At 48.9% G+C, this 24,633-nt stretch overlaps 3 protein-coding genes across 3 annotated transcripts; 1 reads left to right on the top strand and 2 right to left on the bottom strand.

Moving 5' to 3' along the window:
* Positions 1-8,707: 8,707 nt before the first annotated feature.
* On the bottom strand, positions 8,708-11,506 carry LOC120711786 (scarecrow-like protein 27). The gene has a single exon (XM_039997430.1). It carries the CDS (start codon positions 11,190-11,192, stop codon positions 9,057-9,059), a length of 2,136 nt encoding a protein of 711 aa, XP_039853364.1. The 5' UTR covers positions 11,193-11,506; the 3' UTR covers positions 8,708-9,056.
* A 6,823-nt stretch (positions 11,507-18,329) lies between these two features.
* On the top strand, positions 18,330-19,035 carry LOC120657404. Its single transcript, XM_039935717.1, has 2 exons — positions 18,330-18,581; positions 18,712-19,035. Exons 1-2 carry the CDS (start codon positions 18,399-18,401, stop codon positions 18,982-18,984), a joined length of 456 nt encoding a protein of 151 aa, XP_039791651.1. The 5' UTR covers positions 18,330-18,398; the 3' UTR covers positions 18,985-19,035.
* Positions 19,036-19,997: 962 nt separating this feature from the next.
* On the bottom strand, positions 19,998-24,343 carry LOC120711776. The gene is made up of 5 exons (XM_039997419.1): positions 23,946-24,343; positions 22,100-22,177; positions 21,938-22,022; positions 21,056-21,144; positions 19,998-20,493 (listed from the first exon to the last, which is right to left on the bottom strand). Exons 1-5 carry the CDS (start codon positions 24,252-24,254, stop codon positions 20,356-20,358), a joined length of 699 nt encoding a protein of 232 aa, XP_039853353.1. The 5' UTR covers positions 24,255-24,343; the 3' UTR covers positions 19,998-20,355.
* Positions 24,344-24,633: the final 290 nt, after the last annotated feature.

Here is a 24,633-nt window from a genome sequence, read left to right as displayed (position 1 = left end):
TATCTTTCCAACTTTCTTGATCAATGACCGACCATGCAATACATACCCCCCCAAAAGGAGAAATTACTCTGTCCTTGTCCTCCCGTTCTCACTGATTGACGTGCTTATGTTATGTAGCGCCGGCACTGCCATGTTCAGTAATCCACTACTAATTCTAGTCCATGCCAGAACTCATTACTTCAAGACTTTATAAGTGCCTTTTTCTCTATTCTTCTGTTGACTACTAAGTTCAGAAAACAAGGTTTCAGAAAAGTAGCCGTGCATTGCATAGGCGTACGCGTAGTAGGACCGAGAGGTGCATCAACCTTGGGGTGTCTGAAGTCTGAACTCTCAAGCGGTCAAGCACTCAAGCCTACGGGCCGAGCGAGCCCCCTTTACCTTACGCACGAAGAGTGGTATCGCAGACGACAGACCTCGCCGGGTCCTTGTCCAACAAGTTGCGCACGACCTGACCTCTCCTCCCTCCCTTTCGCAAAGGTCCATGTCCCCCCTGCATTATTACGCCGCTTTGCGAGAACGCGAGCAGTGGGTGTGGACACCGACATGCCCGGAGCCAGCCAGCCCTACGCACGTTGGCGCTGGCCTCCGCTCGCGTCGCGTCGTGGCTCGCGCCCAGCCCACACGGACGAGACGACGGCGCGCCGTGGTTGCAAAGGCTCTGCCGGCGCGGCGGCGGCCGCCGCGCAGCCGGCCCGGCCCCCTTTCTGCCGCCCGGCGCGCTTTACTCTTCCGGCCGGCCGGCCCTTTCCATCTCCTTTTCCGCTCGCCGTCATGCCATGAGAGGCAGCCTTGGGTGATAAGGACAAGGGAGCCCTTTCGCTGATCTGCTTTTGGTGGCGCCAAGGCCGGGCCTCATCGCGTGCTCCTCTGCTCCTCCTCTCGATTCCCCTCCGATCCGTCCCCCTCTGCACACCGCATAGACACGACGGTCACGTACCCGCGCGTCTGAAACTGTTGGAGCCTAGTGAGCACGATCTCGTATCTTTGCTGCTGTGACATTATCGTGACCCTGATTTGGCCCTAACAAGCAGTCGCTGACGGCTCACTTCACTCTTGATGTAATGTCACTTACTGCGAGTTAGATTTGCCGCTGCTAACTTCAGGAAAAAAAAAGATTTGCCGTTGCACCAGCCCATGTGGCCACCAATGTCAGGGCTTATAGTGGTGCCGACTGCCGGCAGGGAGGCACATGGTGATAGTGGCAGGCCCCGCCAACTCAGCCAATGGCAGCGGACGGAGGGCTTCTCCGCCGGCTTGAGCGAGCACGGAGCGAGACGCCGGCCTCCGTCTCTCTTCAGCCACGTAAGCTTCAGCCAGCTTCCAGCTGACTAGTATACTTGTTCTAACCAGGCTGCAGGACACGCTGCAGCTGCTTTGCAGGTCGGCCAGCAGGCAGCACAGCAGTGCGCCGCGCATCGTAGCTTTCCAGCAGGTGGAGCGAGCGGTATCGTCGGATCATCGACCGCCGGAGTCTGATCGAGCTGATCCGCCTGTGCTTTCACGGGCCTGGCTGAACCTTTGGCGCCTTTGCTCCCAACAAGCGTCCTGCTTTCGCAGCTCTACTGCCTGCCCCCATCGTTGTTTTTCTGGACAGAGTGGTAGCGGATCGTCGCCTAGATCTCCTCTGCTTCCATTTTTCGTGCAAGGCAAAGCGAGAGTACACAGTGGACAGAAAATAAAGGAAATGTGCATTGTCGTGAAGAAAAGCAACCGTGTGCACCCAAATGGTGAAGCCGGCAGCATGATCGGTTTGGCTTCTGCCTTTTCCCCTAGCGCTTTACCGATCGAGCAGCTGGTTCGGTTTGTGCGAGCTGATGAAAGCCGGGAAGAGAAGAGACCACTAGATCATTCCCAAAGGCCAAAACCAGCAGATTTTATTTCGCCAGAAAGAAAATTTTCACCCAAATTTTTTTGACTCACCTTTAGACGCATGTATGGAGCATTAAATGTAATTAAAAAATAAAACAAATTGCACAGTTTAGATGTACACGACGAGACGAATTTTTTGAGCCTAATTAGTGCATGATTAGCCATAAGTGCTACAGTACCCCCATGTACTAATGATGCGGTCAAAGACCTCAAAAGATTCGTCTCACGGTTTCCAAGCGAGTTCTGAAATTAGTTTTTTAATTAGTGCCCGAAAATCTCTCCCGACATCTGGTCAAACATTTGATGTGACCTTTATACCAAAAATTTTCATCAACTAAACACCCTCTAAGCCTAGTTCTTGTTTTCAGATGCCTACCTGAACAGAACCTGCCTTGTACCACTGTCCGGAAACTCGACCTGCACCGGGACAGATCTCCGGTTCATTCAACTGGTTCTGTTTGGTAGAAACGCAAGCAGCAGTGCTCACCTTTTCCATATCCGGACACCCCGAGTGAGGTCTCGTCTCCGGCGACGCGCTACCTGACGGCGCGAGCTACCACTGTGCGAGTCGCTGTCGTGCAAGGACAGCTTGGTTCAGCAGAGCAGCGTAGCCGTGTGAAAAGCCTCACGAATTCAGTCAGAGGTCAACTTCGGGCACTCGACAATTTCCTTTTTCTAGCTACCGATCGACCAGTCGGCCACCAACGAGTCAGCGTAGGGGGGCCGGTTCCGGTTCAGGCGGAGGGGCACCTTCGTTCCCTCGCCTGCAAGGAAACGAACGATCCCGTGCGCATCGCATGGCCCGCGAGCCAGGGAACGCACGGTCCTACTACTGACTAGCCAATAGACCAACGCATGTACACATCAACAGTGTGGTGGTGCTGCTGCTACCGCGGGCAAGAGCTACGCCACGGGCACGCAAGAAGCGAAGATCTCGCCGAAACCCGGCACAGATGAACGAGACCGTGTGAAGCAGACTCGGGCTCGGCCCGGCCCCTGCAACCCTTTTCCCCCACGCACGAGATTTGATCTCGCCGTCCTTTTGGAACGTCCATCCAAAGGCGAAAGCAAAGGCCGCCTCTTTTGCCAAAAGCCACAGCCCCCCCGGGTCCCCCCTCTCCTCCTGCCTGGTCCTGAAACGCAACGAACCATATCGCCGGCCGCCAGCCAAACGCCCAACCCGACCCCCCTCGCTTTTCGCCTCCGCGCCGCATTGCGTCACCACACCCGCGGAGCGCGCTGGAGACGAATCGATAACGAGCGCGTCCCCGTCCGTCCCTCGCTGTCGCCGCCCGCGCCGTTCCGTTCAATCCAACTGTTCCGCACAGCGGCAGGGAAGAAGGAGCGATGAGCGATCACGTCGTGCCGGCCTGCCACGCCGGAGCGAGCACGGTGGGCGCGCCGGGATACGGTGGTAGTAGTAGTAGTAGAAGTGTGGGCGTGGTCCTGGAAGCCGGGCCGGCCGGCAGCTAGCCCGGGGGCGTCCGCGCCTCGCGGTCCGGTCCGTCCGCGCCGCTGTGTCTACGTGTGCGCCGAGCCCCTGCCTGCCCTCCAGTCCCCCACACTGTGCCGTGCCGTGCGTGGGCCTGCCCCGCCGGGAGCTCGTCGACGGCGTGCCTCCATGCGACCATGCCCCCCGGTCTCGCTCGGGACGGAGCCAGCCAGGGACCCCCCCCCCCCCCCCCCCCCCCGGAGTATGGTGCCTGGACCCCTGGCCTTGAAAGCGCCCCCCTTCCCTCCCCGTCCCGCTGCGCTGTGCTGACGCTGACGACGATCCCCCTCTCCTTCCTCAGTCCTCGATCCAATCGACGGGGCACTTCACGAGGCCGTGTCCTCGAGCGGCCTGCAGTGGTGCTCCGATCACCAAGCGCCGTACTCCAGGAGCACACTAGAAGGGAAACGGACTCCAACTCAGACAAGAATGAGAAACTTTGCAAATTGTGCTGTTACGCCGAACATGGCTTGGAGCTGTCATCTGCTGCTAGTACGCTAGGTAGACCGGCCGTTTGCAACTTTGCATCCGTGCCGACACTGCGACTGATTTGGACCTTACACTACCTACAAAAACCACACCAACCAGCATAAAATCCAGTACTTGATATTGATAACGGGCTACCACTACCGCCTACCGGAGACACACCAGACCAGAAGCCATAGGGCCCCCGGAATTCAGCGTGCCCGCAAACTTTCCATCACATCGAAATCGCATCGAAATATTAAATATAGCAAATGACTTATGTATGGAATACTAAATGTAAGTAAATAAAAAAACTAATTGCATAGTTTTGATGTACGTTGCGAGACAAAATTTTTTAGCCTAGTTAGCCTATGATAAAAAAATATTTACCACATACAAATAAAAAGTACTACAGTGTTTTTCACAAATATTTTTCGCATCCTTTTCGCAACCAAACACAGCCTCACTCGAGGCCTCCTTTTCGGACAGGGCCGGGTCGGACAGAAACCGATGCGAGCTGCTCGCTGTCGCTGGCGAAAGCGGCGAGTCCTAGTGTACCAAGGAGTAGTAGCAAGAACTAGTAGCTTGGAAAGAATGGATCGTCGGGGCTAAGAGCATCTCCAAAAAGATTAGCTAAAAATCCTAACTAAATAATAAAGTAAAAGATTAGGTAAAAATTAAATAGCTAGCTAAATAGTTGATTAAACCAACAGATTAGCCAAAATCTTATTTATCTATATTCAAATCATCTGCTTCCTCCAATCTTCCTTCTCCGTCTCGCCGGAGCCGGCCACCGCCGCGCACAAGCAGTAGCACCCCGCCAGGGAGGAGCGGCGGCACAGAGCCAAGCCAGCAGGGGAGGGCGACGGGGTCGAGCCTTGCTGCAGGGGGGGCGGCGCGGCGGCACGGAGCCAGGGCGACAGGGCCGAGCCTTGCTGCAGGGGGGCGGCGCGGCGGCCCTGAGCCGCGACGGCAGGGTAGGCGCGGCGGCGTTGAGCCAGGCCGGCAGGGGAGGGCGGCGGGGCCGAGCCGCGCCGGAAGGGGACGGCGGCGGGGCCGAGCCAGGCCAGTAGGGGAGGGCAGCGGCGCCCAGTCACGCCGGCAGGAAGGGGCGGTGGTGTCAGTCAGCCACGCCGGCAGGGGGGGATGGGCGGACGGCGTGCGAGAGTGAGGATGGCGAGCGGCCGAGCGGAAGAAAAGATGCCTACCGGCTTTCCCGGGATGCAGAAGGAGGAAGCGAGTTAACAACTTTAACTCATCTATTGGAAACGAATTTTATTGCCTTTTTTTGTTTTTTTATCTATCCATAATGATTTACATAAACTGTTGCAGACGCTCTAAGCTCCTCGGATTAGCAGGAAGGCGTCCAGGGTGGCAGCCGGCCGGCCGGGCGCTGTGCGTGCATCAGTGCATGCATGCAATGGGGTGGTAGGGGGTAGGGAGCGAAGGCGCACGGCACGGCGGCATAAACAAACGCCGTAGCCTGTCGTCGTCGCCCTCCCTGCCGGGCTTAAGAAAATGGGAGCTGTCAGCTTCTTGATCAAGGGGCACGTTCTCGTGTAGGACAGTAGGAGTAGGAGCAAAGCCGCTCCGGATCCTCTGCGCCGTGGTTTTTGTACATCGCACGGTTGTTAGTGGAACTGTCAAAAGGAAAACGATCACGGCAACCCGTATGCGGGTTCTACATGTTATGTGTGTATATATCTCTTTGGCAAGCTGCAGTGGCTCTATTTTGTATGTGGAGCCCTTTTTTATAAAAAACAGAAAAGCCCGGGCCACAATTGTAGTTTTTCAAAATTGAAGCTGCAATCTCTAGAAGCATCTTCAATAGAGTAGCTATTTTTCACTTCGGCCTCCTTTGGCTCACGGGCGAAACGGAGGGCAAACACAGGATAGGATAGGATTGGGATTGATGACGTCAGCATGTCTTTGGTTTCACGGGAAACTTTCCGGAGTAAATCGACGGGGAAAGGAATTGCTCTCACTGTGCACGCAGGGAAAGAAAAATCCGGTCGGACCTCATGTTCGTCGCGGCTGGCGTGTGGTGGCTTGTGTCCGAGGCAAATCAAAGAAATGATTCCAGAGGAACGAGCTTGCTTTCCTATCCTGCGGTTCTCAATTCCTATCCTTTTCTTGTGATCCACCCGAGAGCCAAAGAGGGCCTTCGTATTTGACTCTCCTTCTAACTATATAAATTTTTTTTCTCCATATTAATTTGCTTACTCCAACATACTCTATTTTTCATTCTCCAAATCCCAACATCAGCTCCTCCAATTCTCTCCCTCTACGCACCTGACGTGTGCGTCCCACGCTTTATCCCCTTCCCGTTCCCTCGAAGGCCTCTGCTCGGGGTCGGCGTCCTGCTGGTCGCTGGTGCTAGTGCAGGACGGCGGGGGTGGCCCAAGTCCGCAAGTGCACCTGGGCCGCACAGGCGGCGCAGCGGCGCAGCGGGGCCCGGCGCACTCATGGCGCGGAACAGGTTGCCCTTTTTGATCGCGGAAACTCGCGGAATGCGTAAGAACGAGGAGAGCAGAGCATCAGTGAGTTAAGGAGAGTCAATTTTGATATCTAGGTTGAAAGGAGAAGGGTCAGAGGTGGGAGTTTGACGGTGGCGGGCGGAGTTACTGTTTATCGAGGTCTGGAGCTCGATTCCCGTCGATTTGGCTGATGAGGAGCTCAGCTGGGGTTCGAGAAGGTTGAGGAAGGGTCCGGCAAGGAGCTCGTTAGCGCCTGGCCACCGCCGCCACACCTAGACATCGCCGCCACGCCTAGAAGTCGCCCCCGCGCCTGGAGGGCAGCGGTGGGAGCGGGGCGGGACCACGCAAGCGAGGGAGCAATGGCGGGAAGGTGCGAGCAAGGGCGAGCGCGGCCAGGAGTGCGACACGCGCTGGGGCCAGAGCACGGGAGGGTGAGGGCGGGAACTCGGGAGTCGAGATGGCGAGGGAGGCCGAGCGGATGGCGAGGAAGAAAGACTACCGAGGACGTTAGCTGCTCCGTTGGAAGCTTACTTTATCAGTTTTTCGTTTTTTTAATTAATCCAACATGTATAGAGTCTTTTGAAGATGCTATGAGGAGGAGTCCTACCAAATACCCCTATAAATAAGGAGTATGGCTCTCGTAAGACTCATTTCGGTTCCTTTTTTTTCCTTCTGAATGATTTTCAGCATGAAAAAAATGTAAAACTATCGCTATGTTCTGCTGACAACTATCAGCAGTATTTTTCTCTCATAGTAAATCAGCACCAGCCATATCTAGTCGAATAGAGCGTATGTGTTCGGTTTGAGTTTCAAAATGTTTTGGACCGCTAAAGTGGGAACCCACAAAAGCAAACCGTGAACTTTCTCTAGTGCAAGCTGCAAAGGATCGAGACAGGGAGAAGAAAAATGCGAGCTGACCATGTACTTCCCCCGCTGCCACGCCTGTGTAAGCTTTTCAAATCCTAGATTTGTTCGAGGAAAACCATCTTCTCAACTGGTACAATCAGTAATCAGTACAGCTGAGAGGATTTTTTTTATATGTTAAGTGGATGGAAGCCAAGGCGCAGGGGCAGGGCGGCAGGCGATCATGAAGGCAAGAATGTGAAACAGGGAGAGAAGAGCCAGGAGGAGACACACCCATGTGAGCCATAGAAATAATCGTGCCGGTTTGCTTGTCCGGGCCTTTCAGGTTTTTCGTCTGGTATTTCTAATCAACCAGTAGCAGGTAAAATAAAATAGTTGTCAAACACTCCTTTTCTAATCAAAGGTAGGACATCACTTGATGGCTGCGGTACAGAGTTTTTTTTTTATAAGAGCTGTGGTACAGAGTTGTTTATACCTTGCAGGCAGTATATGCGAATTAAAAAGAACACAGATGTCTCCAACAGTCCCAAAAGCCAAAGATAACACATTTGTGCCCAGCAAACGTTAAGGCATGCCCTAACTGGTACAAATAATTTGGATTTGGTTCAAGGGCAGTCAATACATTCCACAACCAAATTGTGGCACCAAACCTTCTTTAGCAAAGAAGAAATGCCATGAGCCACAAACAAGGGCAACCAGCAAGCTGACCTAAGCACATCACTGAGAAAAACCTTCTTGTGCTGCTCATCATACAAGGTGACAAGTGGAAATCTGGCCCTTCGCTCATGAACAAACGTGTGTGGTTCTGTCTTTTGTGCTTGCCGAGTCCTGCTGGCATCAAGTCTGTTGCGGAAATATAACAGAACGGTTTGTGAAGTGTGAATTGCCTGGGTTGCTTGCTGTCTACGTTTGGCACATTTGCAGAACAAGTAGCAATTTACATTCTTGCAGATGTCATTTGTTTTCTTTTAGTTTCTTGTATAGAAACAAACACCTTGAATACAATATTTCCATTTCTTATCAGCTTTCCCAAAACATGTGGTGTGATCAGGACTCATTATTTGACAAGTCTGGTGTCACAGTTCACATGAAAACTAGCTAGAACATGAAATTCCTTCCAAACTATAGAAAACTAAATTTCAAGATAACTTCAACATGTCCTTCTATATACTTATGAGGACTTGACAAACCGCATGATTATGATGTACAACTCAAATGGAATTGCACAGTGTGAATCAGTAAATGGGCAATTAAAACAATCTCTAATTCTCTTCTGGAAACATAATGTAAGTATTCTGATATATCTGGTTAACACTCTAAGCAAAACCAGCACGCTAACCGCTAACCTTTTGAAATAATTATCCATAAAGAGTATTTTTAATGCTTCAGTCTGATGACAGCCAGACCCATAGTTTCATATTGGACGATGGATGGCATCAGCAATGTGAAAGTGAATTGCAGATAACATAACAGGATGCATTAAAGTTGGTCCGTAACGATTGAACTGCACGATGAAAACACATACGAATAGGCACAGCTATAAAGAAATAGGACCACATATTAATCTGTACCACAGAAACATTTGATAGGTTAATTATACCCTCTCCTCACAAGCAGTGTTTCAAATGACATGAGAATGTCTGAGTGAGCAGAGAGCAAGCATGGTAAAAACCTAGAGCAACATCATTACACTAGAGACACTGGCACCAACATTGCTAAACCCACTAGTTCTAGCTAATAAGCTGCAAAGAGAATCAACATGAAGTGTTCAATACCAAGATATTAGTTTTCTTCGCAACATTTAATTGCAAGACAAAATACACATTACTGGAGTTGAAGATGCCAGCGAGTGGTGGTGAAACATTGTAGGCACAGCAGAGGATTGCTGATCAGCACCGCCACGCTGATACAGTGACAAGCTCGCCGCGTTGCCAATAGAGTGTCAGCCCAACCCCACATTTCTCCACATGGAAGCCGCGGACCTGCACCCGCTTCAGGAGGCAGTCGGCCTGTGCCTCCGCTAGGTTGCTGGGTGGAACAGGTGCGAACCCAGCAGCAGTAAATGCACTCCTCCATGCCATTGGCTTGTCCACCTTGCCCCGCCCAAGCACCGCATCCTCAATTCTTGGTTGAATCAGAAACTTCTCAATCTTGCAGGCAGAATCAGCATCAATGCCAGCGGCATCGAGTGAATCAAGGAGGAACACACAAGACTGGAAGCAATTCAAGAAGTGCTGCGAGAACGGAAGGTCAGCACGATCACCGCCATGGTCTATGGCAACCACAATCTTAGGGCCAAGCTGTTTCACCAACCGAAGGATTGCTGGCAGCGGTGGTGCACGAGCAGAGCAGCCAACAGGGAGGACAACAGCTACAACTTCATCGCCAGTGGTAGAAATGAGCTCCGCAGGATTGATCGTATCCGCACTGACAGCATTGAACTCGAAGGGAATTCCAAGGTCTGCAGCAAACTGTGCGATGTTATCCCGGGTAAGACGCAGCTCCAGTGGATGGTGGGAAGCAGCTGATACAAAGGCAGTGAGCTTAACGAACGGCAGAGCTGCACCACCTGCGCCGCGGCGGTGTGCGAGCTCCTGCAAGAAGGATGCCCACTGGCCTCCAACGCCGAGATCAAAATCAATGACATGGATGCAGGAAGCTGTGCTGCCTGCAGTTTCGTCAAGAAGCGCCTGCGTTGCCGTGAAGTTGGTGAACTGGAGCACGGGCGACAGGTCAGAGAAAGACTTGTACGCCGCGAGCTTGAGGGCAACGTCCAGTGGTGATGTGAGGCGGCAGGCGCCGTGGTAACCTTCGGCGAGCGCGAGGAGGAGGGCCTCCTTGAGGTAGGAGGCGGAGCGGAGGAACGGCTTCCCGAGCGGGGGAAGCTGGTGATTGAGCCGCGCCAATATCTCTCGCGCGCCAATGGAATTGCCGGCTTCGGCGGCCTTTGCCGCCGCGGCCAGCTCGTCCAGCAACTGCTGCTGCGCCGCCTCCGCAGCTGTCGTCTTCATCGCCCCCTGGGGCGGCGGCGGCGAAGGCTGGAGCTGGAATGGAGCAGGGCCATGCAGTGGTGGAAAGGGGAGACCCTGCGCCGCCGCCGCCGCCGCCCGGTTTCTGGCGAGATAGAGGTCATCTCCCATGGATTGATGGCGTTTGGGTGGAGGCTGGAGGAGTGGGGACTGCTGGTTGTGATCAGGGAAAGACGGAAGTGGCATGAAGAAGGTTGTGGCGGGCGGCGGCTGGTGCTGGAACTGGTGGAGGAGGGGTCCGGGCGGCTGCGCACCGAGAAGAGGGGGCTTTGTGTCGATACCTTCGTGGAACAGCACCGGAGGCGGCGGCGGCGGCTGCAGGGAGGCGGACTCCGTCGAGAAGAGGCCGAAAGCTGAGGACACCTTGCTGCCCCCGCCGCTGTTGGTAGTGTGCGACACAGCACCCGGGGATGACATGTCGGAGGCGACGCCGCCGAGATGGGGATCGAGCGAGAAGCCCAGCGGGTCCGCGGCAGGGAACCCGAAGGCCGCATTGTCCAGGAGCGGCTGCTGGTGCACGGGGAGCGGCGGCCCCGGCTGATCCAGGTCGCCGGCGGCCCCAATGATCCAGTTGAGGAAGGTCTGGTCCTGCCCCGCGGCAGCGGCGTTGCCGAGCACGGCGTCCCAGCTGTCGCCGCCGACGAGCCCCATGTCGAGGCCGGCGGGGATCGGCGGCAGCTCACAGCCGCCGGCCCAGTCCTCCTTCCCGCCGCCGCCGCGCTCGCCAGGGGCTCCCCATTTGGTGGCTTCGGCAGCGGCGGCGGCGCTGCTGTCCGAGACCGCCGCCACGCCGGTCGAGTCCGCGCCGCCGCCGCCGCCCAGGGACGACGACAGCGTCGATGTGGAGTTGTTGGGGCTGGGGCTCCGCGTGCAGTCCAGCACGGACCTCGGCTCCACCAGCGCCTTCGCCTTCCCCTCCGGCCAGTACAGCGCCTTCCCGCCGCCGCCGAGGTCTGCTGCCCCGTTCCGCTCGGCACCGAACAGCGCCGCCCTCATCTACCTAATCCCACATAATCTCGCGGCGAGATCTGGGGGGGGGGGGGGGGGCAGGCAGCGCGGCGCAACCCGGGGATGGCTTGTGGCTAAGGGGAGTTTCTTGGCGCGGCGCGTCTGATGGGGTGGGGTGGGGGACGGGGGGCGTGCGACTGTGCGAGTATAGAACAGGGAGGAGGTGGGGGCAAGGCAGGAGCACCGCGTGCCCTTGCCTGCCTTGTGCCTCTGCTCTCTCTCTCTCCTCCGCTGCTGCAAGCTGCTGCTATGGTCTCCTCTCTCCTTGCTCGCTCTGTGGCCTCTTCTCTCTCTACTGCAATCGTCCCTGGATGCGTGCAACATAAAAAAGGTTTTAAAAGTGCCCCCCCTCTCTCTCCATCGTTTTCAATCCGCCCCTCGCTTTTTTCCCCCTACCTACGTTTTACTAGTATATCTGCCGTAACTCTAGTAGAGTTCCTGTATTTTTACCTTTTACAAGCCACGGACTTTTTTTTTTACTTTTACCAGTACCTATTTACGTGGAACGTGGAGAGCAACATAATCTTTCTTGAAGCAAAGCAAAATTATTGGACTGACGCTAGCCAGTCAATGCAGATGTACTGCACGAAATCTTTGGGGCGGAGCTTTGACGAGTGTTTTGTTCGGTTAACAGTCCGTGCGAGGCTCCAATCATGTGACGTCTACGCCGTGGACTAGCATGACATGGGTACTGTATGGCTAAAACTGAAAACGTCGTAACCACATGTTACTGCTCACCCTACGCGTCCTGAAGCCTTTGTCCTCACGTCTGGCGAGCAAAGTAGCTGTCGCCATGGCTGTAAAAAAAACAAATGAGACTTCGGAGCATGGACTTCGCTAGCTCTTTTCCTTTCTTTTTTCCATTCTCTGAGTTTCATGCAAAGCTAATGCATTTTAAACTGACGATTTTTAGGTATTGCTAGATTTTGCCGCAAAAAAGGTGTTGTAAATTCACTTTAAAAAAGTGTGCTGAACGGCAATGAACTAATGAACTGAAAACTACGTAAACATGCCAAACTTAGCGCACCAGTGCTAAGAAATTCGACGTAACGCCATGTTCATTAGGATATTGCTGAATTAATAGACAATCACTGTATTAAAATCTATATAAAATAAATCATAATAAGCATAGGAATTAGCATGCATAGATCTAACTTACTAGACATCAGTATAAATAACATAGCCAGGATCTCAGGATAGTTGCTGAAAAACAGAAGAGATTACGTAACACGTACTAAGCGTAAGCCTTGGCGGTAGGGTGGACGATGATGAACCACCACAGCTGGAGTTGACAAAGGCGGTTGTCCCATGAGGTTACGCAGTTGGACAAAGGATGCGCTGTGATGAAGACTTCGAGAAGGCTAACTGCAGTGCAAAAGCAAGAAAGAGGCAAAATCATAACTTGTTTTTGTTGAGTCTTTAGTGGAGGGTGATGGGTCCTATATATATAGGAAAGCCGACTCTCATCTCTCTCCTCCACTAGCAATGTGAGACTAAACTTGCACCACTTTTTCTTGCATTCATGGGCCTTTGAGATTTAATAGAATGTCTGAAATTGTTAATGGACCTAGCCTAGGATGATGTGTTTGAGTTGTACTGTATTTGAGTTAAAAAAAGAAATATTATGACAAAATGTGTCTGAATTGAAAAAGGAAATATTGTGATAAAACGGTACAACATTATATGTCAAAGGTCGCGACCCTAGATTGAGTAAGATGCATATAGAGGGATTAAGAAACAAAAATTCTAGAGTTTGGACACCGGAAAACTAGATGCGGAATTTTTTTTTGAGGTGAAAAAGGAAAAGCTTGAATACCTCGAAATTCCCAATTAAGAACATCGACGCAAAGTATAGACAAAAATTTGTAAAATCCGGCACCTTTTACCGCCAAAAGGAAACATTTCCCACATGACACATGGCGTCGTCCCATCCTATCGGGCAGAGGCCCGTCGCGCTGGACCGGAACATTTTGAAACACAGCAAGCCCTTGCCCTGCCCTGCCCTGGCACCGTTTGAGCTGCAGGGGCAGAGAATCCTGTGCCATTTTTCTAGCTAGCCCCGGCCAGTCGCCTCGCTCACTTTTTACAGTCTTTTGAACAGTGACCGGACTGACTGTGACCAGAGGGGGCTCGGCTCGAGACCGGGTCCAAAAGGAAATAATAATAACCAGAGACCCCGAAAGAAAGAAAGGGATAGTGGGGGAAAGAAAGAATTTCTTAAAGCAATTTGGTCCCAAACAAATACTGGCGCTATCATTGCTGCTAGCTCATCTGACCAAAATGCCCCTGAAGGCAGGGGCGAGTGAGAAGTCACCGTCCTCCCTCGCGTCAGGACACTGGACGTAATTTGCTGTGTGATTTTACTGTTTACCGAGGCGTCTCCCGTTGTGTTTAGTTCGCGTAAAGGTTTGGATTTTGATACTGTAGCATATTTCGTTGTTATTTGACAAATAATATCTAATTATAAATTAATTAGGCTTAAAAAATTCATCTCGTGGTAATCAGTTAGATTGTGTAATTAATTATTTTTAATTATATTTAATGCTTTATGCATGTGTCCGAACATTCGATGTGACAGTTACTATAAAATATTTTTTTTCAATTATATTTTTTCGTTCGTTTTCTTTTGGGGTATACTGTATACTCATCAGGCAATTTGATCTCACTGACAACAGACGTACAGAAAAAAAACTACAACAAGCCATGTCGCTTCCACGTGTCACGGTCGCAAGCGGGGCCCACGCCAATTTCCGCCGCATCGATGCCACTGGAATGAAGTTTCTTTTCCCAGACCGAAAATGCCCCCATCCATACGCCAAAATGTCCCCATCGAAATTAAATTTCAGGGAAAAAAAAGGGGTCCCCATCGACGCGGATAAAGAGCTGCTCCTCCTTCGCTCCGGGGAGCAATAGAAAAAAAAAAGAACTCTGGGGAGGGATACGATACCGATGTCCAATCCTGGGGAGTTTTTTGTTTGTGGCCACAAAGTTTTCTTGAGGCGATCATTGGGCTGTTTCTTTTCCATTTATGGTAGACGAGGGACTGGCTCCTAAGCCTTTTGGCATTAATGATGGAAAGCTGGGATGAGTTCGCCTAGGGTTGTGTTTACATCACTAAAATAATAGTGAAAAAGGTTGTATCGGACGCTGTAGCATACTGTAACACTTTTCGTTTGTTTGTGGTAATTATTGTCCTATCATGACTTAATTAGACTCAAAAGATTCGTCTCGTCGTGTACATCAAAACTATGCAATTAGTTTTTTTATTTACCTACATTTAATACTCCATACATAAAGCAAAAGATTTGACGTGATAGATAAATAGTAAAATTTGGAGAGAAATTTTGGAACTAAACCCAGCAAGATTGCTTCCCTTTCCTTTTGCTTGCCCGATGGTCCTAAAACAGGAGCGTGCTCCTTTCCCGTCCCTTCCCCTGTTCACTTGTCCAGTCCCGGTCCCTGCACAAGCATGGCCGTATTTCTCTCGGGCATGCAAAATCAATTCATCTTTTCAAAAAAAAATCTAAAATAAATTTCAGGCAAGAGAGAAAGGGCAATACAGACATTAGTATAATAAATCCAGTGCCTCGCGCGGTTGTTTATGGTCACGAACAGCGCGCGGCATCTGTTGCCGCCTGCCTGGCAACATGTCCTTGGGGCTGGCCGTTCCTGTCAGCAAGTCAGCACGCGCGAGATCGCTGGGCTGGACGGTCGCACATGGCAGAGCCGAGGAGGTGCTGCTGCGGCACGGAGCAGGCAGGAGCACGGTTCATGTGGGTCTCGTACAGTTGCGTTGTGGGTGTACTAGATGATGATCACAATGATGAACGTCCCTCGATAGTCCCCTCCCCTGCTCTCGAGTAGGAGTAGTACTACTGTACTGGCGCAGTGGCAGTGACGATGTACAGTGCTCAGTGATGACTGCTGTGCAGAGTGAGAGGGCCAGGGGGAGGCGTGCCGGGATCTGTAAATGTAACTGGGCCGCTTCCGGTACGGTTTCAAAGGCAACGAGGCCCGGAATGTAGGTAGGGTTGGTCCGGGCCGGCCTGCAGGGTATTTCCCACAACTTTAGTGGGTTGTCACGTCCGGCCCAACTACCCAATCCTCATCGTTTGGATGATGATCCGGGCAGGAGCAGCTGCTGAAGCCGCCGGCTAGTCCTAAACAGGACGTAAATGATACGAATATTTTCTGACTGTATTTGAATTCTATCTAGCCTGAAAAGATTTTTATCCTTCCGTATCCGATTCTGACTATCCGCTATTCGTAACCGATTCGTATTGAAATGGTCAAAAGTTACATTTTTATGATGTCGATATTCATAACAATCTTATCCGATAAAAACTAACACTATTAGTATCCGACTCCGTATTCGAACACAAATATGAAAACACGATATCAGTGATATCTATCTGTATCCGATCTTTTCTCCCAACCACCCGCCCGTTCGTTCATCATCGTTGCCTGGCGTATCCTACTAGCAAATCAGATCCACTGCGATTTCGGTGACACTATACTAAAGCCATGTTTAGTTCTCAAAAAAATTTCTACAGTACCTATCACATCGAATTTTCAAATATATGTATAGAGCATTAAATATAGGAGCGTTTTGGATAGGAGCGTTTGGAGACTAGCTATCAACGTGCCTGAACCATGACCTTTGTTTCTTTTGGGTTTCATCTCTAGCCTACCCCAACTCGCTTGGGACAAAAGGCTATGTTGTTGTTGTATGCATGGAGCATTAAATGTAGTTGAAAAAAATAACTCGTTATACAATTTAACTGTAAACGACAAGACAAATCTTTTAAACCTAATTAGTCCATAATTCTACATTAATTATCAAATACTCCGTTTCAAATTATTAGGCATTCCAACAATCTTGGAGAGTCAATTTTTTTTATGTTTGACCAAATTTATATAATAGAATAATAATATTTATTATATAAACTAAGTACCATTAGATTTTTTATTTATTATATTTTCATAGTACATCAATTTGATATCATAAATTTTTATATTTTTTTTATAATCTTGATCAAACTTGAGATTATTTTTACTCTCTAAGATTTTTGAGATGTCTTATGATTTGAAACGGAGAAGTACCAACAAAACTGCTACAATACCAAAACATAAATTTTTTTGCGAACTAAAGGCTCGCCCGGCGCTTTACCACGCGGCCCACGCCGAAACCGCAGAGCAGCGCCGGCCGCGCCACGAGGGGATGCCAACTCTGACCGGCGGCTAACCACGAGCGCAGGTTCAGTTGGCACGAGCGCGGCGTGATCTGCTGCCGGGAGTGCTCCGGAACCGACGCGACTACCGACAGGGGGCGGGGTGGTGGTGCTGCGTGCGCGCGCGCGCCGGGCGACAACGGGGAGCGGCCAGCGCGGGGGTGGGACGGCTGGCGAGGCGTGCGGGCGCGCGGCCGACACGGCGGCGGGGCAGGCGCGCGCTAGCTCTTCCTGCGACAGCCCAGGCGCCCAGCCCAGCAAGCCGTCCTTCCTTTTCCCCGGCACTTTCGCCAACGCCGCCAGCCAGCCAGCCAGCCTCGCCAAGCAAACCGGCCGGCCCCACCGCACGCGCGCGCGCACGGCGATCGGCGCTGCGCACCCCGGCCCGCACGCGCTCGAGAGCGTAGCACACTAGCCGCATCCGTTTGTTTTCAGTGTTCAGACAGACCAACGCTCCTCTCTTCTAGAGTTCTAGTCGATCGATGCTCGCAAACAACTTTGCAGTGCAACCAGAAGAAGAAGAAAAAGGAAAGTAAAAACACGCTTTATTTAAGCCTCAAGTTCATCATGTCCGTGTCAACGGATCCATCAGCCGAAGCTACCAGCTCTGCAACAGAAGGGATACGAGTAAATAAAATAAAAACACCGAACTGAACTGAAGTAGAGTCGAGCTTAAGAATGCCAACTTGGTCACATCGAGGCGACCGAAACACCGTTAGATTAATCGGCTCGATGCTACGGACCCTGCTCCCCGCCTTGCCGAAACAGTGGATCGCACTGCGTGTCATGAACTCATGATGGCGGCGCGCAGCCCGGGCGCGCCGCCCACAAAATCTACGCGACGCGCGGCGCCTCAAGGACGGGGACGGACGGATCGAGACATTCATGTGCGGTTGAGTAGATGGCTCCGCGCGCCCCGGCAGATAGTGTTAAGGTTCTGTTTTTCAAAAAATTTCCTACAGTACCCATTATATTGAATCTTCCAACACATGCATAAATGATTAAATGTAGTTGAAAAAAATAATCAATTACACAGTCTAACTGATCAGCACGAGATAAATCTTTTAAGTCTAATTAATTCATAATTGAACATTATTTGCCAAGTAACAACAAAATATACTGCAGTACCAAAACCCAAACTTTTTCACCAACTAAACATGCCAAATTCTTCCTTCCTCCTGGACTAGGAAGGGATGGTGGTCCATTCCTCTCCTTGCTTTTGACGCGCTGATCCCAGCTCCCTTTGCGTGATCAAAGATTCATAACGTTTAGTTAAAGAGTAGTAGTATATATATGGACTGTTCTTAACTTGGGACGGCATGTCATTAACATCCCTATACTGTCAAATACATATCTGCCCCTCAAGTAAACTTGACTTTTGAATTTCTGCAAGGTCCAGTAGAATCCGATCTACTTTTCGTATATATTCTTCTTTTGCAACACAATGCAGACATATACGTTCACGTATATGCATGCAACCCTATCTTTATGAATAAAAACAAGACCGATAGATTTTGAAATCGACGAAGTCATCATAGACACCTTGCTATCGGGACACGCTGAAAGAAAATGCTTGTTAAATTCTAGAATAAATTCAATAAAATACTAGCATCCAACATGTAGAATAAGTATTTGGCTAGGTGCATATATTAACCACTTGAAATGAAGAACACTTTGGAGTACACCTCGGTACCTTCACCCCCCCCCCCAATACATTGCATTGTGTACTTGTATATATTTTGACCCATTGGAAACGTCGTGAAACCAATTTGGTTCTGAATGTTTTTCCTCGTTCTATCTCCCACTGGAACGATGATACAAAGAATATATATAGGTTGGGCCGCGAAACGCATAACCGTCTCTGATACTTCATCCTTCTTGTGGCTACCTTCATGCCCCTTCTTCTCTTATTACCTATCCATGTCTTCTAAGAGATCATTACAAGCATTCACACCACGCCTCCATGTTTAGCCTGAGATCTACCCTAGCTCTCAACAAGAAGCAGCTAAAGCCAAGCACCTCCACTACCGTCCTCCTAATTGTGTTCATCCTAACTCTATACGTTACCGCCTGCGAAGGTCGCCATCTCCGTGTTCATGGCAGCCAGGACGACTGCCCAAGCAAGCTGTCTCCCTCACCACCCAAGGTAATAATAAGCTTATTCACATTCTAATATTACTAAATTCATTCTATGGAATTTACCAGCTTCACCATTTGGTCAAGTTTTCTATTTCCTAAAAGTGTTTTTTTTTTCATTTTCTCTCTCTGTTCCATAGGGTGTAATAGATGATGATGGTGCTGCCAAAGGGAAGATGAGCTCCTCACCGGAGGTTCTAGTTGGAAGCAACATGCTGGATGCATCAATGAGCGATGACGAAGCAGTGACCGAGGTCAAGAAGGAAGTGGCATCATCAGGTGTGGTAGCTAGAAATGCTAGAAACGTTGTTAGGGTTTTGCAACAGCTTCATCATCGTTGGCATGAAGACGATCAGGGAATCCATCTGGATTACGCTCAACCTAGAACCCATACTCCGCATCATAACCGATGAGAGAATGTCATGTACCAAGCTGTGACCCTAATGTAGTTTTGCCTTAAAATATTTTCCTCGCCTTGCCCTTCGCCATTGCCCTTTAGGCAATATTCATCTGTATGTGCATGGTCTGGTTATTTGGTATATACAAGGAGCGATCCTTGTGTAATTGACCCTAGTTTTGCCTGTAGACATTTGGATCTAGAGCCAATGAAACATTAGAATGACCACTCTGAAACCTAGGTTACTCGCCGGTAATGCGTGCGCGCACAAACTTTTTGTAGCTCTAGCCTCCTTGATTGATGGATAGATCATTCATAGAAAATCGCCGTCTGATTTGCAGGTGATTCTTGTTGTTGTTCTTTGAGAAAAAAGTCAGAAGGGATGAAGGTACGCGGCTTGTGTAAGGCATTTCCCAACATTTGTAGTAGCGATTGGCATTGCAAGGCATTTGCGAGAGGAAGTGATAGGAAAAACCTTTTATGCATGTCTTGCTGTGTAGGTGAGGTCGAGCTTGCGAGAGCGGTCGGTGCTAGGAGCGGAGTACAACAACGAGCAAGTAGGATCGAACGCGACCACAGCTTACGCCGCAGAAGCCCTAGTAGCCATGGACTACCTAGATGCGCACCCAGCACCGGCTGTTCATAACAGGTAGCAGTGACAGGGGAGTGCATCAAGCAGACAAGCGACACAACAGGAATCCACTCTGTCAGGCCTCTTTCCCAGTCGATGTTGATACACAGCGTGGTTAGCAGCTCTCTGCAGTTGCTTGACTTCAGCACATCTTGTGCTGTTGTATAGGAAGACCGAGAATCTAGTGTTTGAATGGATCCCTGTTCACAACTAGCCCCAGCTACGTCAACTGTTCATGCTCCGCGTTCAGAAGTTCACAACCGTATCGCTCTATTCTTGCGCCTCTCTAATTGCACATAGTTGCAGCCGAAACCATTCAGTTGTTATTGCTTTCATGTTGCGTTTACAACAGAAATGATCTTGGTTTATGGTTCATACGGTGAAATAAAAGTGGTAAATTAGTGTCAGGACAGCTTTCAGATAAATTACCATGACTAAACCATGTAACCACACGGGTGTCCAATGTGAATTTTTTGGCACAAACTGCGAAGAGTAATATTATATGCCTAGTTGTGGCAAATATCTCAATCTTCCCAAGAATGCCCCCTCCACTACATCAATCTTACCAGCAGTCAGCTGTAAACAATGTGAGGCGAGCAAATGGAAGGGGATAGCCTGCTCCAAAAAAGACAGACATCCCAACCCCAGATCCAAGCAAAATCTATTGTGGTGTGCCGTGTGCCTGCATGTGATGCATCGATGGACGCTCCCTAGAACCAAATGGAGCAGAAGCTTCTCTTTCGTTGCGGATCACCATCAGCTGCATTTCACAACGAATGGACTGAAGGCACTTAGGTATTGTGAGGTTCGCATCCCGAGCTTGAGGTCAACTTCTCCACCACCCAGCCAGAAGAAATCCTCATCCAACTTGGTGATAGCTTCATCTATGATAACCTGAGGAGGAACCTTTTGCATCAAACAACTTGCTAATTTTATATGTTCGCTCACAAGACGTACATTTTGAGCAAGTCTACATAAAAATCTACCAAAAGCATCAACTTGACAAAAATTTATCCAAAGTGCAAAAGGTAATTTTATTTCCCTGGTATTATAGTGATCGGCTAACCCTGTAACTTTGTTTTTATTCGGTATTGTAGATTGTGTTATATTTTTCTATAAACTTGGTCAAAATTAGAAAAGTTGACTTAGGATGAAACTAAAACGGCCCATTTTGGGACTGGGAGTTTCAGACAAAATGTTATCTCCATACTCACAGATAAGAGTTCTAACTATCTATCTATTGGCTATTGCTACCATGCATTTACTCATATGTAACTGGAGTAGGACCATCTATGTATTGGCTTACTGCTACCATTCATTCCCTCTTATGTAACTGGAGTAGGACCATAGCCATAAGACTGGAAAAGCTAAATAAGATGTTTAGTACAGAATGCCATGCAAATTACACATTATCTTTGCAATTCAATAGCTACACTTAACTACAACTTTATATTACCGGTATGTTTGTTTCCATCCCGATGCATGTGACAGCGTTGTGCACAAACCCAGTGAGCTTGTGCGACTCCTCTTCTGGTGCCAACCTCACTGCATTGAACAAGTAAATAGGAAGGTCAGTTTCAGATGACAGCAATAGTAGGCTTGCCGCCATTTAATACCTGGACTATGGTAAACATCAATCCTTATTAGTAGGCAATGGAACTGTCTAAAAGACAGAAGCAGCAGAATTACAATGGAAGAATGAAGAAAACAACTAGTTGGTTCCCAGGACATTTCCTTCAGTGCATATATAAAGTATGCCATGCACCATTGTTTCAGAAATCAGTAGAACCCACTACTTGCTGTGTGGCCTGGAAGGTCAGTTCCTTGAAGTACCATCACTCCATCAGCAATCAAGTAAAGGGAAGAAGAATAGCTGGCAATCTGGCCAGGAATACAGACAAACTGTGCCCGTGGCAAAAGTTATTAAGGCAATTTTTTTTTACCAAAATGTATTAATCGCGCATCTAACATCTTTTGATTATCAAGGTTAAGGCTCTCCATTCCTCAGCAATACCTCGTTGCAACCTGTACATGATTTAGAACATTTCTACATCCTTGATGACGGCAATATGTGTTTAGAAGAACTCCCCGTAATGAACAGAGGAGCTCTATGTGGAGACAATCAAACACATAGGATAGGAGATGGTCCCTGCCCAAGCTGCTCTATAGCGTCAAGCAATGAGATATGCCGTGTGAATGCACTCTATTTACTTTGTACATCATAAGAGAGGAGTCTAGGGTACAGATTTCTGGTAAAAGACAAAGGGAGAACAATAAGCATATCAGCCTACAAACAAATAAAAAAAAGGAACTCCAGTTACATTGTAAAGAATCTTACTGTTAAATCTCTTTTTGGGTGTTTGCTTCTCATTTAGTTCGTACAGGAAGTTCTTGATGTTTTCAGCGTTAAGCCGTGCCATATACTGCAAGGATATACATTTTCTCAACATAAATATAAGGTTATAAATTCAGAATTGTACTCTGGTACCTTAAGGCTTACCTGAATAACAACGACATAGTATTTTGAATTCTTTGGATTGCTGCAGTCAACAACATCTGCAGCGGCTTGGGTGTTCACCTAATAAACAAAGGACAAATTCATCACAACTAATGTTGAAGAAAGATTATTGCTGGATTTTGAGACATGGACACAATGTAGTTCTATACTTCTATGCCTAGGAAGTAAATCATTGTGTACAGCTCCCAAGATAAAATAGAACTCATCCCTTCAATTATTCCTATACTACTTGAAGCAGACAGGCAGTGAACTAACCACTATTGTTCAGATTGCATCTCTGATTCTCAAATAGTGTATAATTCAAATAAGGCCAATGCAATTTAAAAGATCAATTATATGTTGAACAACAAATATTACCCCTTTCTTCTTCTTCTTTCGAGAAAAAAAATGTTGCACAAATATTCAAGTGGGATTAAATCTAAAAAAAAATCCAATAAGGGCACGGCCATATTGGCTTATCCTTGTTTTCTTTGAAGCACAACCATGTTCGCTAAGAACGAGGCTCATCTTCATCTTCTAATGGTTGTATGACTATGACATACATAAGAGATAGCAGCCATTATCTGCAAACACCTAAGCTAGGTTAAGAACTTCCTCCTTTAAACAATAAAGGATCAGTAACCCAATTTACATGCTCAATCTTTCTGTACAACAAACCTACACCATATTAATGAATTGTTTTATCAACAAATTAGCAAGCCTTGGCGGTGGTTATCTGCTAAGCTACGAAAATAGACTCAAGCAATTATACATGATTCAATGACATAATAAACATTAGAAAATGCTGGTATAAGCAAAAAATAATAACTTCTTCTGATAAACTTGGTAGTGGTTATCTGCTAAGCTAGGAATGTCATAACAATTTTCGTTGCCAACCTGTCACAGTTTCATATGTTCACCAGCCTACACATCGTAAACTACGCGGCATATCAGCGTATGTGCAATGAAAGACAAACAGCTGATCTGTCCTTTATCTGAATCTTAAAAGAGAACATACTTCCACTACCACTCATTCTCCACCCAAGCACTTGCCAAGTTATAATTACCATTCCAACAACTAGAATAACTCAGGATATTTAATATGTCACCAACTAACTATTGTACCAGAAATTGTTATGAACTGTAGTTTTTTTTTTTTGAAAAGTATGAACTGTAGTTCACTAGGGTAAACACCGCCAGGAAGATAGCTGGGTGGAGTCAGCTTGGAGGGAGACTAGACTATTGGGGACATGAGATTAATTTTCTTCATTGCTTGATCTCAACTGAATAGTTAATACAAATCAACGCAACTATTTGCATGTTGCAGCCCTCAAATAGCAGTTCATCATTAACAGCTCTATATCATCGGTAAATTATCCTAACCTATGTACAGGTACTAGAATTGTTGGATTTCAAAAACTCAAAACTAGAGCAGTTCGACCTGAAGCAAGTCAGCTACAACAGCATTCACCCAACATATATGTACAGTCATAGAAAGGCCTATGGTAGAGAACATTGCAAACACACAATAGAAGATAGCAATAGTCTTATTGACTGTAATCTAGTATTATTTGTGTAACAGATCCGAACATTACTGGCGTTTTTGCAACCTACAGATCGTATCACATTTAACAATCAAGAAGAAATTAATCTAAACATCATTTCCTTCACATTCCACATACTACTAACAACTAATGCAGCTCTAAATGGACCCATAACATGATCACGCCAATCGCTTGACAAAATGACACATCAACGTAACTGTAGCAAACCTAACGCAGTTATACAGGCCAAGCGCTCGACGAAATGCTCTCAAGGAAATGGAAACTGGAAAGGGAACGGGCCGTACCATGACGATGCTCTTGCAGAGCTGAGCGACCGAGTCGGCGCGGAGGAGGCCGCGTCGCTCCTCGAGGGGGCGGTCGTAGTAGTCCGCGGGCACGCGCCGGAAGGCGAAGTCCCGCACGCCCCGCGCGGCCAGGAGGGCCGAGAGCCGCGCCTCGGTGGCCCCCGCGCCGGCGTCGCCGTCCTCCGAGGGCGGCGCGGCGGAGATGGAGAACGCCCCGAGGCGGCGCTGCTGCGCAGCCAGCTCGAGGTCCGCGATCCGGGCGAGGATGCGGAGCTGACGGGCCTCGAGGTCGGCCGCCGCGGCGCCCATGTCGCCGGACCTGGCTGCGTCGTCTGAGGCGACGGCGAATCTGGACTGTCTGGTTATCCCGGCGCTTCAACTGCGGGCTTGCCGACTTCCCTGCAGCTAGTGGGCTCATAATGGCTGTTTGACCTGAAAGGCCGGGCAATCAGCAGCTGTCTGGGCCGGATGGAAGCCTTTTTTTTTTCTGAGAAAAGAGCCCAATCAAATGAAGCCCGATTGAACCCGGGCGCCTTTCCATTTGGTTAGTCCAGGAATTGATTAATGTTGGATTTAATCATTTTGTTATTGTTTCTGTTGGCTGAATTCATGTTATGATTCTACTACTCTTCTTGACGAAAAATCAACACACTGGAATCCGAAGTCAAGTGTTCGCCGAGTCACAGAA

This window comes from Panicum virgatum, chromosome 1K (assembly GCF_016808335.1).
Source record: "Panicum virgatum strain AP13 chromosome 1K, P.virgatum_v5, whole genome shotgun sequence".
In the NCBI taxonomy this organism is placed as follows: Eukaryota; Viridiplantae; Streptophyta; class Magnoliopsida; order Poales; family Poaceae; genus Panicum; species Panicum virgatum.
This window is presented reverse-complemented; position numbering and strand designations above follow the sequence as displayed.

Excerpts from the sequence above, each read along its gene's own strand:
- LOC120711776 (XM_039997419.1), bottom strand. The coding sequence starts at position 24,254 with ATGGGCGCCGCGGCGGCCGACCTCGAGGCCCGTCAGCTCCGCATCCTC. Across the intron at positions 22,178-23,945 it reads TCTGCAAGAGCATCGTCATG|GTGAACACCCAAGCCGCTGC; the intron begins GTACGGCCCGTT and ends TTTGTTTATTAG. Across the intron at positions 20,494-21,055 it reads GGATGGAAACAAACATACCG|GTTATCATAGATGAAGCTAT; the intron begins GTAATATAAAGT and ends GTTCCTCCTCAG.
- LOC120657404 (XM_039935717.1), top strand. The coding sequence starts at position 18,399 with ATGTTTAGCCTGAGATCTACCCTAGCTCTCAACAAGAAGCAGCTAAAG. Across the intron at positions 18,582-18,711 it reads TGTCTCCCTCACCACCCAAG|GGTGTAATAGATGATGATGG; the intron begins GTAATAATAAGC and ends TCTGTTCCATAG.
- LOC120711786 (XM_039997430.1), bottom strand. The coding sequence starts at position 11,192 with ATGAGGGCGGCGCTGTTCGGTGCCGAGCGGAACGGGGCAGCAGACCTC.